The sequence below is a fragment of the Mustela lutreola genome, chromosome 4 (genome assembly GCF_030435805.1).
Source record: "Mustela lutreola isolate mMusLut2 chromosome 4, mMusLut2.pri, whole genome shotgun sequence".
In the NCBI taxonomy this organism is placed as follows: domain Eukaryota; kingdom Metazoa; phylum Chordata; class Mammalia; order Carnivora; family Mustelidae; genus Mustela; species Mustela lutreola.
Window position 1 is genome coordinate 50,826,937 of NC_081293.1, and position 19,063 is coordinate 50,845,999.

The 19,063-nt window shown below is 43.8% G+C and overlaps 1 protein-coding gene across 3 annotated transcripts in view; it reads right to left on the reverse strand.

The window, feature by feature from the left end:
• LRMDA (leucine rich melanocyte differentiation associated) overlaps positions 1 to 19,063 on the reverse strand; it is a 1,047,313-nt gene that overhangs the window by 427,620 nt on the left and 600,630 nt on the right. The window contains exon 7 of one of the 3 annotated variants that reach the window (XM_059169813.1): positions 7,627 to 7,677. The exons of the other annotated variants lie outside the window; for them this stretch is intronic. Coding sequence (XP_059025796.1) covers positions 7,627 to 7,677 — 51 coding nt within the window. The remainder of the gene's footprint in view (positions 1 to 7,626; positions 7,678 to 19,063) is intronic. 3 annotated transcript variants of the gene reach the window in all.

A 19,063-nucleotide genomic window follows, 5' to 3' on the forward strand; every position in this document is an offset into this window, starting at 1 on the left:
GGAGGTGTACATAGCTACAACCCTAACTCTTTATGATACAACCCTAACTCCTTATGATTCTTTCTTCCAGAGTCAATCTGAGATTTAAGAAAAGATTTTATCAGATTTTTTTAAAAAATCAGTTTAAAAAGTTTAAAAAGCCTTTGAAAAACTCTGTCCATCTGACTCTAATTGTCAGAATGTGGTTAACAAAAAGGGATGAGATTCTAAGGCATATAAATCACATTATTTAAAATAGCCAATCTCTATTATGCATATACTTTATCAGATACCCAGAAGAGGAAAAATCTGAAGGCTCCTCACCACTGTAGAAGAGACCAATGTAGAATAAGATAAAGACTTAACTCCATCTTCCCTAGAAAGCACCTCCAGTGAAGGTGGAGACTCTGTTTCAGTAGCTTTTATGCCCTAAAGAATTCTGAGGAGCCGTACACACTTAATAAATATATATGGGGGAGGGGAGTTGGAGAAAGAACTGAAAGTCTGAGGCTTGGGTGTAAGGGAGTAGAAACTTTGGTAAACGAATCAAGAAGAAGGTCGTCCCAAAAGGATGTACTTGATATCCCTTTTTGGTTGTTTGATGGCATGAGGAGAAAGGGAGATAACTCTTTGCATCAACGCCCTCACATATTTGGCAAATATCCTATGTCACCCAGTGCCAGTTTTCCTCCTTGCAGTAAGTAAATAGCCCAGTAGGATCCTCAAGACCTCAGAATTTCTGGTCCACTCTCACTATTAGAGTAGGAGGTACAGGTAAGAGGACAAGTTCTATATACCTGAACCAAGTATACCAGCATGTACGTCCTGAGAAATAACCCAAACCATCGTATTTTTGTATCTTAGTAATACCTATCTTGGATTTGGGAGCTTTAATTTTCATCCTGGCCTGAAAATGCTTCCCCTTTTGAAGGTTTATCTCTGTCTCTTTCAATCTGAACCTCTGGGTGATAATGTTATCCCTGGTTGGCAAAGCTGAAAAGCATCCCATTTTCTGAAGAAGAGGATCCTGAGCAGCTACTTTTACCCTCAATACTCCAAATTTTCCTTTTTAAAAAACTCCAGAATTCCTCCTAATCTTGAAATTCATATGATAAGATCATAAATAAATGGCAACCTCCCAATAAAGACTGAGAAACCATGACCTTGGAAAGTCTATTTCCTTCCTTGTAGTATGATCATGACCCTGATTGAGGACAGATTTGTCTCAATGCTTTTTAAAAATATGAATATTTTTCCTTCCCATTGGTCATAGATAGCATAAATTGCCATTAGTCATGACAGAGACTGATAACCTGCCCTACACGAGAGAGACAGCAGAAAGGCTGAATACATTGTCATTTTCCTGTAACTTGAAAATCTCCAGCTTTCTGTAGCGCATCTCAAAATTTGGGGCGCCTGGGTGGCTCAGTGGGTTAAGCCTCTGCCTTCGGCTTGGGTCATGATCTTGAGGTCCTGGGATCGAGCCCCGCATCGGGGTCTCTTCTCAGTGGGGAGCCTGCTTCCTCCTCTCTCTCTGCCTGTCTCTCTGCCTACTTGTGATCTCTGTCTGTCAAATAAATAAATAAAATATTTTTTAAAAAAATTTCACCCTGCCAGAAAAGCTTATTTTAAATAAAAGTGAAGTGAAATATAAGTTTCCTGTTAAAACACTTCTGGTCATCATGAGTTCTGAGTATGAGGATAGTGGCCTGGCCCCGAAGCTCGAGCATGGTATAGACACCCAGAACAGAACAGAACAACCAGAATATACTTATCTCCTCCTCACCCTTCCTCTCTAGTCTTGCCCTCCTTCTCTAACCCATGGTTTGTCCTCCTCTGCAGTTTACAAAAGCAAACACTGCTGGTGTGAAGATGTGAGCTGCAGCATGCCAGACACACAGGAACAATGGTGATTCCAAGACAAAATCCCTTCCTCCAGGAAGTGTGGAGAAAGCCTCAGAGATGTGGAGCACAAAGGAAAGTGAACTGTGGCTCTAAAATAGGTCAAGTCAACACAGTCCTCATCAGGCAGATTTGGAACCATCTGGAAGCTAAACACATAACCTGCTTTTCTTTCTACTCCTGGGTATAGGTAGATCATACCCTTTTTTGCACAATAGACCATAAAAGCTGCACTGACTGTCCCTTGAAAAAACAGTGGCCCACTCTGGGAGGTGTGGGCTGGTCTGAGTTCCACAGTGGAACCTCTGGGAGAGCTATCTCTGCCATTCTGTGCCCACGGTGGGAACTCTACAGACAGCAACAGGATTACTTAGGTGTTCCTTTCCCGAACCATGTCTTCATATCATCAGTCCAGAAATTATCAGAACAGCCAAGTTGTACCCTAAGTAATGGCAAAGTGCTGGTCCAAGAGGATATGTGAGAGCTGATCCCCCATTTTCATTTCTTTCCATAATATCCAGTGAGTCCTACAAGCGCTCTATCTCTGTATTCCATGCGTGTAAGACAAAGTACCCCTCTTCTTCCTTTTATCAGTATTGTGAGGATCAAATGAGATCATAGGTGTGCAAGTGCTTTCAAAATTAATATATCTCCATCTTCACATTCAGGACTTTGGAATGAGAACAAATAAAAATAACATCAAGACAGAGAAAGGAAAATAAGAGAAAAAGAGAGAGGGAGAGACAAAATTGTATTGCTCCTTTACTTTATATCATGCCCTGGGATAAGTGCTTTATATTCACCATTTCCTTTTATCCAACAACCCATGTTTTATAAACCTCATTTTAAAAATGAGGTAACTGAGGTCCTCATTTACCCAAAGTCACATAACAAGTAGAAGAACTAGGACTCAAATCCAGCTCACTGAACTAATCTGAGGTACTGGGAGCTAGGGCTTTCACATATGAATTAGGGTGGATGGTGGGGGGGACAATTCAGCTCCTAATAGCTGCTTTTCCCAGACTCCTGCAGTTTTGAATGTTCGTGTAACAGGGTTCTGGCCAGTGGAATGGGGGTCTTAATGACACATGTTATCTCAGAAGCAGGGCCATAAATCATTCAGACAATTCCCCGTACTCTTGCTTTTGCTCCATGCATTGGCTTCCATCCTGTGAAGAACTCCAAGACCCAAGAAAAATGTAGAGCCATTGGATAAAGGGAGCCTAGGCCCCTGACTGCGTGGGCATCCCTCACTCTCTACCCAGACACTTTCAGTGCACTGAGAATGACTAAACCACCAGGATTCAGGGGCTGTTTGTTACAGCAGTTAGCCTTCTCTGACTAATATACCCAGCCTCTCAACCAGTATCCGTCCCATTACACATCAAGGGTCAGTGACTATTACCCAAACTGAGAAATAAAATAAAAGATTAACACAAGGTCTAATGTCAATGAGCAAACCAGGTAGGCTGCAGAAAAAAAATGAGGGGGAAGCACTGCCCTTTCTTGGGGTACCAGGCATCTCAGTGAGCATAGCTCCCTAGAAAGTCCTCTTAAAGACTCTCAAGGGGTCTCCTGGCCCCTCCTCCCTGCAAAACTAATAAATGAGAGGGGGAGGTAGGGTGCACATGACAATGATCCCTTTCTCATTTAAACAGACCATTTTTCTCCCCAATAAGTGCTTTTTTTTTTTTGTCAGCTCAAATAGTCCCCTTTGATAGAAACCTGAAAATAATTAGCCTTAATAGCTCTGCTGTGAATAATGCTGCACAAGAAGGAGGTAGATGTTAATAGGAACCTTCCACTCCAAAACTAAGTCACCCTCTCGGCCTCCCTCCCCAAAAAAGAAATGTAACAAGAAAAAGATTATAGGTTTAGCACTACTTGGGACGAAATGTATATTTGAAATAAATGCATGAAATCATTTAAAAACAGCACACACTGAAAACTTCATATTTAGTTTGATTTGCTTTCCAAATCACACAGGCTGCACAGTTGCATACAATCTTTAAACAAGTACAACCCCTGAGAAGTGTGGATAGATTTAAGAGAAATAAAAGCAAGATCAGCCAGCTTGTAATCTTCTTTTCTCTTTTTCCCTCCCCAAAGCTGCATTAAATTGCCTATTGAGAACAATAACATATTTGTGCTTTTATAGGTAGATGATTGGTATTACACAAAGATTTGGCTAACAGTCTAAAGGCACATTCACACTGATCAGGGATTGCATGCTGCTAATAATTTTGAGGATGCTCTAGGGAACCCATAATTCCCTGGGACTATAACTAAGCAGGTCAATGCATGCTTGGTGGGAGCTCCTAGAGATTCTAAGCTTCTCTTCCAGAACCATACCAACCAATCTGACTTGGGGAATCCCATTCCCAAAGAAAGCCTTGGAATTGTTAAGTATCCTTTTTGACCTACATTCTTCCTCTGGTCAGGGTAAGTGGGATGGCTCATCAGACTGGATAGCCAACTGGAAAATGGCAGCCAGGCATTTTTTAGGCAGAACCTAAACCTGGTCATATACCCACACCCTGTGATCCAAGAAACCCATCCCTGGAAAATTATTCTAAGGAAATAATTGAAAAGAAATACACTCTTAAGACACACTGACACATACCCACACCCACCGAACCACACACAAGCAACAGTATTTTATACCTTAGAAGTAGTAAGGGAATGGTTTGGTAACAGATGGTACTTAACATCAATTTGATGAAGAATTGTACAGTGCATAAAAGAACAAATTTGAGGACTATGAAGTAGCACAATACAATAAAAATATTAGGTAAATGCACAGAGCATTAAGTATACATATAATACCGACAGAAAGGGGTAAGGTTTAGAAGGGAACAGAGCAAAATGAAAAGTCATAGAGTTAGCGTGTAGGGAATACAGTTGAAAGATTTTCTTTGTTAATTTCCCTTAATGGGATCATAACATTGTTTTTAGAAAACATATAAAAATAAAATAAAATGAAATGGTCCCTGGGCCTTTTAATCTTTGATTACCACACACACATGTCTGAGCCCCGAGATTCAAAAGCCAAGCTTAAATATAACTTATAATTCTCCTTTTAATAAATTCGGGAACTCATTCCTAAGGAAATTTGTGAACAGTAGTAATATTTGGTTGCATGGACAATCACAATCAGACCATTGTCAGACTGGCTGTTTCATCAGAGATACAGAAAAAGAAAGTTGTACTGAAGCATCTAGAAACATGGAGTTTGGGAAGCCCCTTTACAAAACTACTCCATAGGGAGATCTGTTTACACACACACTCACACTCACACACACACTCACACAGCAGCATTCAGAGAACTTGTGTTGCCATGCCATACAACTTACAAGAAAAGCTCCCATTTTCTACAAACTGGAAACCCAGAGGAAGAGACTGCTCTGCACACCTCATGTCCATCTCCAGGAATAGCTAAGTGACACTGGCCACTAGCACAGCTCCTGCTCTCTCTGAGCCAAATATGTCTGTTATTTCTGACATGTTCGTGACTTAGAGACATGAGGCAAGGAGCATCCCATCCTCCGTGAAGCTCACACTGATTTCTGACTAAGTGGCTTACCTTTTCTGAGTGCTGTCCTAGAAAAATCATGGAATGTCAGTGCAAGAAGGGACCTGGAGACCTCGCCTGAATTACTTTTTTATGAAAGAATTTTTTCAAAAGCATTGCTTCTCTTTCCTGAGCACCTACTGTGTGCTGGGCATGATCTCAGAAGCCTAGCATGCATTTGTTTCTTTGTGTCATAACCAATCAGTAGGGCAGGTTAGGTATTGTCCCATGACATAGACTGGGAAAATTGCAGACATGGAGTGACTTGCCCAGGGTCATACTCCTTTAAGCACAGAAAGGGATTGGAATCCAACTCTTGGGACCGCTTGTCCCGAGTTCTCAGAGAAACCATTCGGCCTCCTTGGCACACTCAGGGGGGCTCAGCGTGAGTGGCCTTTGTGCGGGGGTTATAATTAGTTGTCTCGTCCCAGTTGCTTGCAGGGTAAACAATGTCTGATAAACCCACAACGCTGTAAGTATTTATTACATCGCAAACCAGCTGCCAACTGTCTAACCATTTTAATAAAAAGCTATTTTCTAAGGTTTATGTTTTATTGCATGTATGACTCCCTTATTGGTTAGCATTTTGGAGTTGTGGAAAAGGTTATGAATTTAGAAACTGGCTGCATTCATATCATATTTAAAACTTAATGCTATTTTATTAAAGACATATGGGCCTCCAAAGTACACATATTAAATGTCATGTAAGAAAAGTAGCAGTTTAAATCATGGTCAAATTCATTTTTGACGTGACTCCTGAGGCTTCCCAAGATCTGAACTATTTCTTTGTAAATCTGGCAGTTTAACCACACTCATAAATCACTTTCAAAGCATATTATTTCTTAATTTTACTGCATTAGAGAGCGTTTGGCCTACACAGTGAACTGTTTGTAGCAGTTATGTGAACAAAGTTGCACATTTAGTCATATAATGTGCAAAAGCAGTGGGGAGAGGAGCAAAGAAGGAAGAGCTTTTCATTCTTCATACTCCACCCATTTTTACCTAAGCAAACATGATTCACCGCGTTCAGACAAGGCCTCTGAACGGCTCAACACGCACAAGTCACACGTTGGTACCAAAGGCTTTCTGAACACAAGGAAGACAAAAAGACTTTGTAACTGAATCTTTTCCAAAACATCCCACAACTAAAAATTAGAATGGGGGCGGACATTAGACATTTTTTTTTAAATATTACATTGAAACAGATTTTTATTTTCCTTCAAAAGTGTGTGTCTCTGTGTGATACAGCTCCTGACTGCTTTCTCTAATTCTCCAAAGACCCAAAATCTCAACCTGGCGTTTTCAAGGCCCTTCTCATGATGAGATCATATTCTCTGGACATGTATAGGGACCCCTCGGATTCCACAGCCCAGTGTTCTCCATTTTACTATGGGGTAGAAAGGGTTGACTCCAATGACAAATTCCAGGATCTCACCATCAGCCTTGATTTCTAGACTTTTGCCAAGGTAGTTGGAGAGGGATAAGAGAGGTGAGTCCAAGGTCACCCAAGTGAAAGGACTTAAGGGCTTATCTCTGCACCAAGCATCCTTTTCCTCCTCTGCTCCAGCACTGTCCACTTGGGGCCCTGGCACTGCCGTCCTCTTGCTCCCAGCGATGGCAGGGTGGCCCCATTCTCCGAGCTACACTCACTTCTCCTGGGCCTTCTCCTTCCCCGGCTCTCTACTTCCACCATCCCCACAAGAACAAAAAGGCCCCGTGCAGTGCCTGGGGAGGCACTTCAAATGGAGGGACCAGGGTCTCCCCAGGATGAACATGGGGACTTCTTTCTTCTCCCACATTCCCTCTTGATAAGTACTTTACTCTCTTCAGAAGGTAGGTGCTTAGCAAAAGTCTCAGACACATTTAACTTAAAATTCAGTGAAGCCACCAGGAATAGCAGGGGTAGCAGTATCCCCTTCTTTGGACTGAACTATGTCTCCCTAGAATTCCTATGTTGAAGTCTTAACCCACAGCGTCACTGTCTGGGGAGATAAAATCTGTAGGAAGTAATTAAAGTCAAATGAGGTCATAAGGGTGGGGCTCTGGTCCTACAGGATTGCGGCCTTATAAAAAGAGGAAGATCAGTCCATTTGCACATTCTCTCTTTTTCTCTCTCTCTCTCTCTCAGCATTGTGAGGACACAACCAGGAAGTGAACCATCTACAAACTCTCACCAAATCCAGACCATGGTGGCACCACAATCTGGACTTCCAGCCTCCAGAACCCTGAAAAAAATGCATTTCTGTTGTTTAAAGCCACTCTGTCCATAGGGTTCTGTTTTGGCAGCCTGAACTAATATACCCCCTCCCTCAAGCCCAAATGACCTTCTCCATGTTCACCCACACAAACCTAGGACACAGTGATACCACAAAAAGGAGCTTCTTTGAAATTACACAGCTAACACCACTAGCTACCCCTGCTTCTACACCCCAAAGACAGTGTGAGCACCTTACACATATTATCTCATTTAAATTTCACAACAAACCGGGAAGGAGGCATTAGGCAACCTCTATTAAGGATGGAGAAACAAACAAACAAACAAACAAAAAGAATGGAGAAACAGAGAGCAGAAGGTAGAAATTCAGCATTGAATCCAAACTCCATCGGAAATGTGGAGCGGGACTGGCCTCTAAATGGAACAGCAAATCTGAGAAGAGCCCAGGAACAAAGTAAGAATCGTGTGTTTCCCATGGGAGACAATAGCCAGTAAATCCAGATTTTAAACCTTCTCCAAAGAGCAGCTGGAGGCAACTTCTTGAATCGTGTCAAGAACAAAAGTAAAGGTTGGGTGGTGGGAAGGAATGAATAAAATGGGCCAAATAAAGTACAGGAGAGGTCCCTCCCCCAGAGAGCCTCTGCGACACTTCAAAATGCCAACAAAAAACAAGTGATTTACTTCTAAATTTCGCTTACAAGTTAAAAGCTTCATGGAGTAGAAGCCCCACTTAAAATTCCCCATTTCAAAAAAGGGGGAAAAAAATTACAGCTTTAGAGCCTAGACAGAGAGCATTAGTTCACTGTTGAAAAGAAATAATGAGTTCTAATTCAGGTAATGTAGCTCAGAATTTACTGCCATATTTTAAAATGCACATGAAAAATAAAATTATCCTAAAATGTCCTTGGTGAAAAGGCTGAGTGTAATTGCTATCACTGACAATAGCATTGAACTTAGCTAAATTAACATCAGAGGAAGCCCCAATTACAGAGCATCTGTGCATTATTGATGGTGCCCTGTCTGTTAATCTAAGACACTCTACTGTAAGGAGCAGAAAAGCAAATAAAAGAGCTAATTGTACCACCAGCCTTCAGGCATCCCAAGGGCAGACCTGACCTATCAGGCTTGTGAGACACCACTTTGCCTGGTCAGAGGGCCAGTGAGGATTCATTTGGAGCCAGACTGAGTACACGGACCCCAGAAGGAAGCCATGGTGACCATGGGTGGACAGAACAATGGAGAAGCAAAAACGTGCTTTCCCCAGAGTTGCGCCCAGTTCACAGGCCTGGCCCAGCAGCTACCTGAGAACATAGATGGCTCTGGAGGTCTGGGCAGGGGAGAAACAAGCCCTCTGAAGACACAGGCAGGAAGCAGTGGAAGTGGGTCTTAATTTATCTCCCTTCCAACAAGAAACTGCTTCCTTTGACTTATCAAGGAACAGTTTAGGGCAAACAGCACCTTCTAGGAGAAAAGTGAGAGGCAGAGGGAGAGAGAGAATATCAAGCAGACTCCCCATTGAACACAGAGCCTGATGCGGGGCTCAACATCACAACACTGAGATCACGACCCAAGCTGAAACCAAAAGTCAGACACCTAACTGACCGTGCTACCCAGACGCCCCCAAAAGGTGACTATTTTTTTTTTTAAGATTTTATTTATTTATTTGACAGACAGAGATCACAAGCAGTCAGAGAGGCAGGCAGAGAGAAGAGGAAGCAGGCTCCCTGCTGAGCAGACAGCCCAATACAGGGCTCGATTCCAGGACCCTGAGATCATGACCCAAGCCGAAGGCAGAGGCTTAACCCACTGAGCCACCCAGGTGCCCTAAAAGGTGACTATCTTAAATGCAAAGAAGCTCTGCTGAGCATTGGGTTCCAGAACCTATTGTGTTGATGTAGGAAGTACCATTCCTGGAGCTCATGCTGATACTGGTACTTACCTATTGTCCCTGGTTGGCTCTCACGTGGATGATATCCAGAAAGTACGTACGAGCCACATTCAGACAAACAGATTACATTTTACTGCAATGAGACCTCATGAAGACTTCCACCTGTGTTCCAGCTGAACAGCCTAAGAGTATCCCACTACTTTATCCTAATCCATGACCTACTTTGTTTCTTAGGCTTTTGGGGACAATAAAAACACAAGCAAATGTTAAATGCCAGAGACATCCCTTCCATCACTAAGCATAAGTGAGTTTTCTTTTATATCTTCTTGAAGTTCACCCTTCTTGTCTACTGGGAGGAGCTGGATTATACCCCTCCCCATTGAAATGTTTAAGCTGGAACTCCCAGTAGCTCCGAATGTGATTATGTTTAGAGAAGGAGCCTTTAAAGAGGTGAATAAGCTGAAACGAGGCCATTAGGATGGGTCCTAATCTGATACGACAAGTGTCCCAGTAAGAAGCTGAAATCTGGACACACGGAGAGCTAGCAGGGACATACACACGTTTCAAGAATACCATGTGAGGGCCACCTGGGTGGCTCAGTGGGTTAAGCCTCTGCCTTTGCTCAGGTCATGATCTCGGGGTCCTGGGATGGAGCCCCGCATCAGGCTCTCTGCTCAGTAGGGAGCCTGCTTCCCGCTCACTCTCTGCCTGCTTGCGATCTCTCTCTCTGTCAAATAATAAATAAAATCTTAAAAAAAAAAAAAAAAAGAATACCATGTGAGGCCACAGGGGGAAGGCAACTATCTGCACGCCAGGGAGAGAGGCCTCAGAAGAAACCAATTCCCACCAACACCTCGGTCTTGGACTTAGAGCCTCCAGAATGAGAAACGAATGTCTGTTGCTGAAGCCACCCAGTCTGTGGCATTTGTTAGGGCAGCCCTCGCAAACTAGTACATCTGCTATTAGTTGTAGGCAGTTTGGAAATAACCAGAACTCAAGAATAGAAATTAGGACCATGCCATCTTCATTTTATCCTTTTTCTTTAGCCATAGAATTGCAAATACTATTAACGTAAATCAAAGTTAGCTTCAGAACAATGTTCATGATTTTTCCCCAGTGGGCCATCCATCCAGCAGCCTTCTCTGCCTTCTAGGATGTCTATCTGCCTAGGGGTTCAGTCCCCACCATCTGACGTTTCCATGTCCCAGAAGGGACTTTCGAAGCAAGGCAGAGCTTCATGAAGTCACGGAGTTCACAAGAATCGAAAGCAAGGCCCTGAGCTCACTTAGGGGTAGGGACACTGATGCTTCCCTGATGTTCCTTCACTCAGACCTCAGTCACTAGCCTTTTTTTCTGCTCCTAAACAAGTTGCCTCTGTGTTTCCAACCTACTCCTTCCCTTCAGTGGGCTAGAATCACCAGGCTCAAAGCAAAGAATCAGTGTGTGTGTCGAGGGGGAAGGGGTAGCAAGTGGCATAAAGAATGTTACGGCTAAGGTGTTGTTCAAGCTGATGGATGGACCTGCTGGGGGGAGGGGGTAGCCCCACCCAATGGCTGCATAAGGAATACAGGGTAATATTAGCTTGAAACATGGGTAACTTGAATGCAGGGCCTCAACTTCATTCTATGAAAATCTACTTTCTTAGGGAGGGATCTTTATTTTTCATTTATCTTTCCTTTCAAGCTAATTTTTGAAAATAACAGAAAACCTAAATTGGAAAAACAAAATACCAGAAACTGTCTTCTCAAGTGAATCATGAAAATGTCAAGCTGTAAATGCACCGTTTATAGATATAATCAGCTGTAAGGGCTCCATATCAATCATTACCAGAGATCCCATGAGGAAGGACTTTTCACAGCCCACTTACGAGGCCTTAAATCCACTCCCTCAAACTGCAGCAACTACACCATAGCCGACAGAGGTTTCTGAGGTAAGTAAATGTCAAAAAACTTCTTTAGTAAGCCAAGAACCCATTTCCAGGGCAGTTATTCCTGGGTCTTTGACAGCCATCAGCTTCCTCTTCATTCCAGCAACAGGGCTGCTTGCTACCACCCAGATCTTTCCCTGAATTCTTGGGGACAAGGCTCTCCACCCTAGCTCCTTGACCTCTCTGGCCAGCTGAGCACCAAAAGGGGCCTGAGCACTTTGAATGCTGGGAAGCCCCAGGCCAGCAGCTGCCTCTCACAGATTTCTGCCATACCCACTGTGCACAGAGCTCTATTACTCCCTCTCCCAGCAGAGACCTCCCGTACTTTCCTCCCACTTCAAACCTTGCCAAGGTTCTCCTAATTCTTGCAAATTTGGCCTAAGAAACAGAGCTCTCCACAGGCCATCTCCTACAATTCTCTGCCTCAACCACGCATTTCACCAAAATGGGTTGGGGGTGGGGTGTAGTCAGAAGGTCAAAATGGAAATGACAAAGTTACCTTTGGTTCCCTTCCATATCCTCACCTTCCTACTCTTTTACTCCTGCCTCCCATCATATTTTCATGCGTGTTCATGTAATTTAAAATACATAAGGCAAAGAGAATGAGCTCTGGAGTCTAGGCAGACCCCAGGAAGAACCTGAGTCTACGTTGTTCTGTAATTTTGGGTAATGTACGTAAATTCTCTGCTCATCGGTTTCCTCATAGGATACATTCAAGTTCAAGGAGAAATTCAGGGTAAAACTGTTAAGTCACTGATTCAATATCTAGTACACACTGGACACAATACATGCGAGGCACTCTTTTTACTCATATATCAGGAAAGTGTCAACACATCTAATAATATACTACAGAGCAGTTGATCAGCCCATAGTCTGACCTTGCAATCCTCATTAGTTAAGCATCCAAAAAGCCTAAAGAAGTTGATGTCATGACACTGAAAACTAAAAAGTTGTGTCCTAGTTAAGAGCCCTGGTTTAAGTGGCCAGGACCAGAAGGTGGGATGTATGGACGGATAGCCTACCTTTTCGTCAGGCTCCTGCAGCAACACTATTCAAAATCCTAATGGCTTACAACAAGAATTTATCTCTCATACAGAGGTCTGCTATTGGCTGGGGTAGATCTGCTTCAGGCTTAGCAGGTCAGCTTCGGGGCTGCTCAATGTGTATTTCGTGTTCTTTTCACAGCAAATGGCAGACACGCAGGAGGAGTGAATGGAAACCCATAGGACCTCGTAAGGCTGTGGCCCAGAATTGGCATGCTGTCACTTGCAGTCACATCCCATTGGCCAAAGCGTCAATGGCCAAGGCCAAAGTCAATGGGACGGGGAAGTAAAAACAAACACATCACTTTAGATACACAGTGAGATCTACCACACTTGCCCCAGCTATGGAGTTCCAGAGGCTGTGTGAACTATCCTAAGGATCGAATTCCCTAAAGAGTGCCATTTACTTCCATGGTTCTCTAGGCATGTGGACAAAAGTGAGCATGGTGGAGGGAGGCCAAAGAGAGGAAGAGTGTGGAGCTGGGCCACTGGGAAGCAGTGAAAGCCAGTGACTCCAACAGAGACACAGCAATCTCTCCTGGAGCATTGGGTCTAATGGAGAATGACACCTGCTCTGTGCTCAGCACCTGGCCAGGCCCTGGGGCTTCTGGGAAAGGCTGTGAGAAGCTGCCTTCAGCACCAACAGTTCTGTTTCACTCTCCCTCTCCCTACTGTGGATTTCAATTCTCCATCCATAGGGCTTTGCTCGAGAGCAGGAGGTACAACTTTCCTGTCTCTCTCTGATTTCAGGCATTTGCCATGCAAAAGCAAGACAATGAAGACATACCAAAAATGTCTCCAAAGAACAGTACTCTGAAAGCATTTACTCGAGACACACCATGCTGCTAAAAATGGAGAAACACAAAATCCTTCCCCCTACCTCTAAGGAAAGTGGCAAGCTGTGAAATCAGGAAGAAGAATGAAAAACAAACAGACTGCAAATTGTTGGCTTCCAGAGTTGTTTCCAAACACATTGCCCAAGCATCTTCCAAAAAATAAATTAATTTAAAATTTTTCCTCCCTTCAAAATTCACTATAAAGTAACTGAAAATAGAATCTGAATATGTCTGTAGACAAGAAACATCTGTATAAAAACAGAAGAGAACCACAAAACACTAACATATTCAGGTAATTAGAAATATCCAGAAAATAAACTGACATTTTCAGTTTTCTTCTGAATGTTTGGCACAGTAAAGACCTCACAACACGGATTAACTTATCACCTCTTTAATTGCATGTGTATGTATGTGCTTTAGAATATCTACTTAAGGGCATACCTACATAAAAATATTTTATATTTATATAAAATATATATTCCTAATAAAATGTTAGTAATTGCAATCAATTTAGAGGTAGTTTCTGATAACCTGCTACATGTTTGCTACTGATCTAGATTGACATAACAGAAGGTACAAAAGTTAAACACACTGTGCTTCACAACGAGATAGCATGTACCGAAGAGCTGGACGTGGCTTAAAACAGTTAAGTAAACCAAGCATGCCACTAGGCAGTGCTCTTTTATGGTATAGACAAAAAAAAACATAATGGCAGTTAAGACCAGGAAAATCTCATTTAAACTACACACAGATTTGTGGAGCACCCTAATATGTTTGCTGAGAAAAGCTAGTTTTTATTTCCCACAACCTCTCCCGTGAGCAGGTGGATTCCGATAGAAGGCTGCAGAGAACACTGTGCACAGTGACACGGAACATGAGCTCAGATCCCACGCTCGCCTTCCCCAGCAATACTACCTGATGGAGAAGCTCAGCGATCAGGGTGGCCGTAGGTTTTGCCATCATAAGTAATCCTAGGGGTAAACCCTTTGGAAAAACAAATAGGCAACCCCAAATCTCTCCTCTCTGCCAATGCACAGATTCAAGTTATTACATTTTTTTTTTTCCTTAAGACAGAGGTCCCTTTCCTGCTTTTCCAGAGGACCATATTGAAGCAATTAAAAAAAAAAAAAAATGGACCACCTTTCACCATGGATCTACCAGACTGTTCTGTTGTTCCCAGTTCATTCTTCTGACAAGTACTGGCTGAGCCTGTGCTGTAAACCAGGCCCTGGGGGTGGGGGGGCGATAAACACAGGCCAGGTCCTACCCTCATGGAGCTGACATCCCAGTACGGGAGCAGCTGCTTCATCCTGACAAAAAGCTGGCTTCCCAATGCTTCCATTCCCTATCTTGATCCTAGGTGGCCGTCTGTGTGTGTGTGTGTGTGTGTGTGTGTGTGTGTGTGTGTGAATCCAAAAACATATGCACGATGAAGGAAACTAAAGGAAACAAGGGAGTTGGGTCCTGACGCCAACGTCAGGCACAGGACTGTGTGGTGTCGCCATAGAAGGAGGTGATCTTCAGACTCCAAATGATTTCCAACTTTCAGTTTAAGGTCAGGAATTAAAAAGACTTCCAGAAGGTACTTGCACTCAGAAGTTTATTTCTTTAACACATCACACCTTCCTCTCCCCCTCCTTGCCTCTTCCTCCTCTCCCCTTCCCTCCTTTTCTCTCTCTCTCACACACACACCAGGAGAAAAAAAATACCTCAAAGACACTCACACAGACACAAATATACAAAACTACACAAATAACGCCAACTACCCATGATAGGAAACGCAGGCATGCCCACATAAAGGCACGCACCACACATTTTCAAGGACACACTGACGCTCACAAACATGCCTGATACCTTCTCTTACCTATCACAGAATGGCCACCATTAAAAGCAAAAGTACACATGTCAAAACACTTTCTAACACAGGCTGCGATTCTCAGTCCAGCTGTCCCTCGAGCTGCTCTCCCCACCGCTTCTATAAGGTTCTGAAGATTACACAGTTGGTAGCCAACTTCATATACATGCCTGTAAACAAGAGGGCTCAGCTTTAAATAATTATGTCAAAGAAATGACAACTGTGCTCTTTGCCAGAACAGGGATGAATAATTACAAAGCCAGGACATAATTAAGCAATTCTGACTGTCGGATTCTTGAGCTGTCTGATGCCTAGGGCTGGTATGCCCTCCATGCATACCCTCCTGGACAGGCCTCGCACCCCTTTGATTTATGTTTCCTGATGTGGCAAGGGGGATCATGCTCTGGTCGTCACACAAGTCTTTCTCTGGGGGCCTCCCCACCTTCTCTGCATCCAGCTTTGTGCTTTTGGCATTGGCAATAGCATGATTCCACGGCCAGCATTTGCAAAAGTTACAGCATTTCTTTAAGATTCCAGGAAATGAGCAAAGCCTAGTTGTTGTAGATTCATTAACTAACAAGACAAACACAGCAGTCTAGAAGAGTCCATTGTAGGATTACCTATCACTTCCCTAATGAACGATGGCATCTTCCTAAAGGACAATCAGGGCTCAGACAGAAAGCGGCTTCCAACAACAAAAGTCAAGAGGCAGCAACGAAGGGGAAAAGGTGTCATCATGAGGGGAGGCTAGAGCGAACTTGCACTCTGGCACCGGGGGCCTACCAGGTACGTACGAAATCAAACCTTTGTGACATAGGGGGTTTATTAGTTCCTGGATGATTTTGCATTTGCGTCAGCCCAGAACACCCAGACTGCCTGTTCCCTACCCCCAAGGCAAGGGCTGTGATTGGAGAGGCATTTTCCATTCTCCCAAATACTTTATGTCAGGAATAAAATGAAAACAGCTCCCCAAATCACGGCCCCCCGGATCATCCATCAGAGCATTCCGCTGAATAAGCACAACAGGCCACTGCTGCCTGAGAAAGGACAGGAGCCAACTTGAGATTCCGATTCTGGGATGAAAAATAGGTCCTCACCAAGTGTGCTCAGCACAGCGTCGCAATTCACGGGGAGGAAATTGCTCTCCACTTAGAAGCCGACTCGGGTGTACACAGACCTCCCAGAACATACATATGTATACACACACAGAGATAGCATATATACACACCTGCCCACGAACAAACAGACGTCTGCACACACTGTGAGCAGGCGAGAACCAGCCTTTTTAACGCCCATTTACTAATTCAGCAAGAAGCTCATTTGGCCTCGTTCTGCTTCTAGAGAAGTACCAATGCGTATCTCTGAAAACAGGCGGGGGGAGTTGCCTGGCACTGGGGAGACGCATACAGTGGGAAGGAGAAGCCGGGGCACAGCGAGGTAAGTCCTATGCGCTTGAACCATCAGGACCTAGATATAGCCCTTCTCCGAAAGCCCGGGCCCCTGAGTTCTAATTCCAGCTCTGCGTCCGCCAGACCAGACCGTGGGGGCCTCGGGAAACAACATCCTCACTTGGATCCCTCCCCTGATCAAACGACGGCACAGACCAGGTGATTTCCAAAGTCCTTTCCAGTTAGGAAATCATGGGACTCTCCGGAAAGATAACCGCTGAAGATCCCCATGCTTTGGTCAGAGTATTTTCGTCTCTCCTCAATGAATTAATGGATATTTTTAAGCTTAACACCATTAGTAAAGACGTGGGCGTCAATCACACAAATATAAGCTAATTCTACAATTGATTAGAAACTGATTTGGAGCTTTGAAAAGCATTTCTGCTGATGTTGCTTATGAGTCCAGAGCCGGCTACGGTGGGTTTTAAGGAGGCGTTCCCACGTGCTTTCAAAGGCTAGGCAGGATTTCAGTCCCCGCTGCTATTTTGACCCCAAGAGAGCAGTTTAGCTTTAACCTGTTGTTGTTTTTTCTTTTGTTGTTGTTGTTGTTGTTGTTGTGTTGTGCTGTTTTCCTTTAGGCCTTCTTAGGAGGTTTTTATTTGGAACAGAGAAATGCACTGGGAAAATGTGTGGCTCACTCGGAAAAGAGCCGAGTTGGAGGAAGTGGCTTCTGTGGTCAGACACACGGGTCAAGCTCCAGGCCTGGCTCTGACCAGCCGGGGCTGCCCAGTTAACACCTCTAGGCCTCAGTTACCCCACCTGCAGAGTCCGCCAGTGCCCCTTCCTCCTACAATTTAGGGTTGGGTGAGGACTCACAGATCTGAATACAGAGAGCTTTAGGGCAGCGATGAGCACACATGGTGGGTATAGGTGCCCCCTCAGAGTTCCTGGGACAACGCAGCTCTTCCCCCGTCAGGAACAGGGAGAGCAAGAGAAATACTGATCTGTCCTGTAAAGTGTATGCATACATGCAGGTGGAAAATGTTGAACAGGCAGGAACCCAAGATATTATAAACAGCTCATTTGTTGTCCTTTGTTTGGTGATGTCGGCTGCCTCTGGAATCTTTTAACAAAAAAAAAAAAAAAAAAAAAAAAAAAGGAGGCCAAGAAATAAATTATTTCATTTGGACAAAATTACCAAAGCTGGAATAACTAAAGGCAATCATAAGCAATACATCAAATCCGGGCCTCGATAAGGAAAACTGCTGTTAACACTTTAATAGCTATGAAACGAATCACTCAATTAATTTCCCACATGCTGAAACAGGTAACAATACATTTATCTGCCAGTATTATACCCTCCGTATCATATATTTCCACAACTGTTAGCAATTTTATTCAGTATAACGGGAAATAAGTTGCACCTCATGGATTCAGGAAAAGAAAGTGGCCTGAGGTCTGCCGCCAGCTGAGCGACTTGATGGAAGAGGTCTCGTTTTTTTCTGCTTTGGTCCTATTTGTTTTTTTGCTTTTTTGTTTTGTTTTTTTCTCTTTCCCTCTTAATCATCTCCAATGCATGTACAAGGTACTCTAAGTCAATAAGCGAGGATAAACTAGACCTCCAGGATTTCTGGGCCAGTGTTTGCAACACACAAGCTAGGGTCCCATAGGAAGTGACAGGGTAGTACCACAGGGCCCTGGGACAGGGATGGACCTTGAAAGGGATCATCAAGGGTCATCTGGTCCATTCCTTGGACTTGGGCTTCATGGAAGGACCCCAACTCCTCCCAAAGAGATCATTTTTCACATCCTTAAAAATCCCCTGGATTCTGAATCCAAGACTCAAAGCCACATCTCCCCCACCTCATCAATGCTGTCATTAACTTGATACCATGTTCACTTCCATGGCGTCGATGCAGACTCAGCCAATAAAGAAAAGGTCAGTAAGACTATTCCCATGAACTCTGGAGGGCTCTTGTAGGGAGAATATGTTAGCCCCAGGCCACATTGTCAGAAAAAAATGGCCTTTCCCACTAACAATATCTCTGAGACCTACTGAGCCCTCATACCTGTGAACAGAAGAAAATCACTCTCTGCTGCCTCCACTATGGCCCCAAGAAAGGTGAGCTCCCTCTGGGTCATTAGAGGAATCCTACACACCTAAGGGAAAGTAAATGCCCCAAGCTTTCTTCCTTCTCAGCAACAGACCTGCAGAGGCCCCACCTTGTAAACAAAACATTTTCAAGGAGGAGACCAGAAATATGCTCCCCAGAACATGACCACTGGTCTGTGTATGATGCTGCTTTATGGGTGAAAGAGCCACCTGGGTGAAATCAATTACAAATAAGGTCCCCTTAGATGCATCCCAGGAAGACCCAATTTATTCCCAGTCCTACTTCTTGCTAGGCCAACAGTGTATGCATGGATAAGACCTTGGTTGGACATCTCTGCTGTGTTCC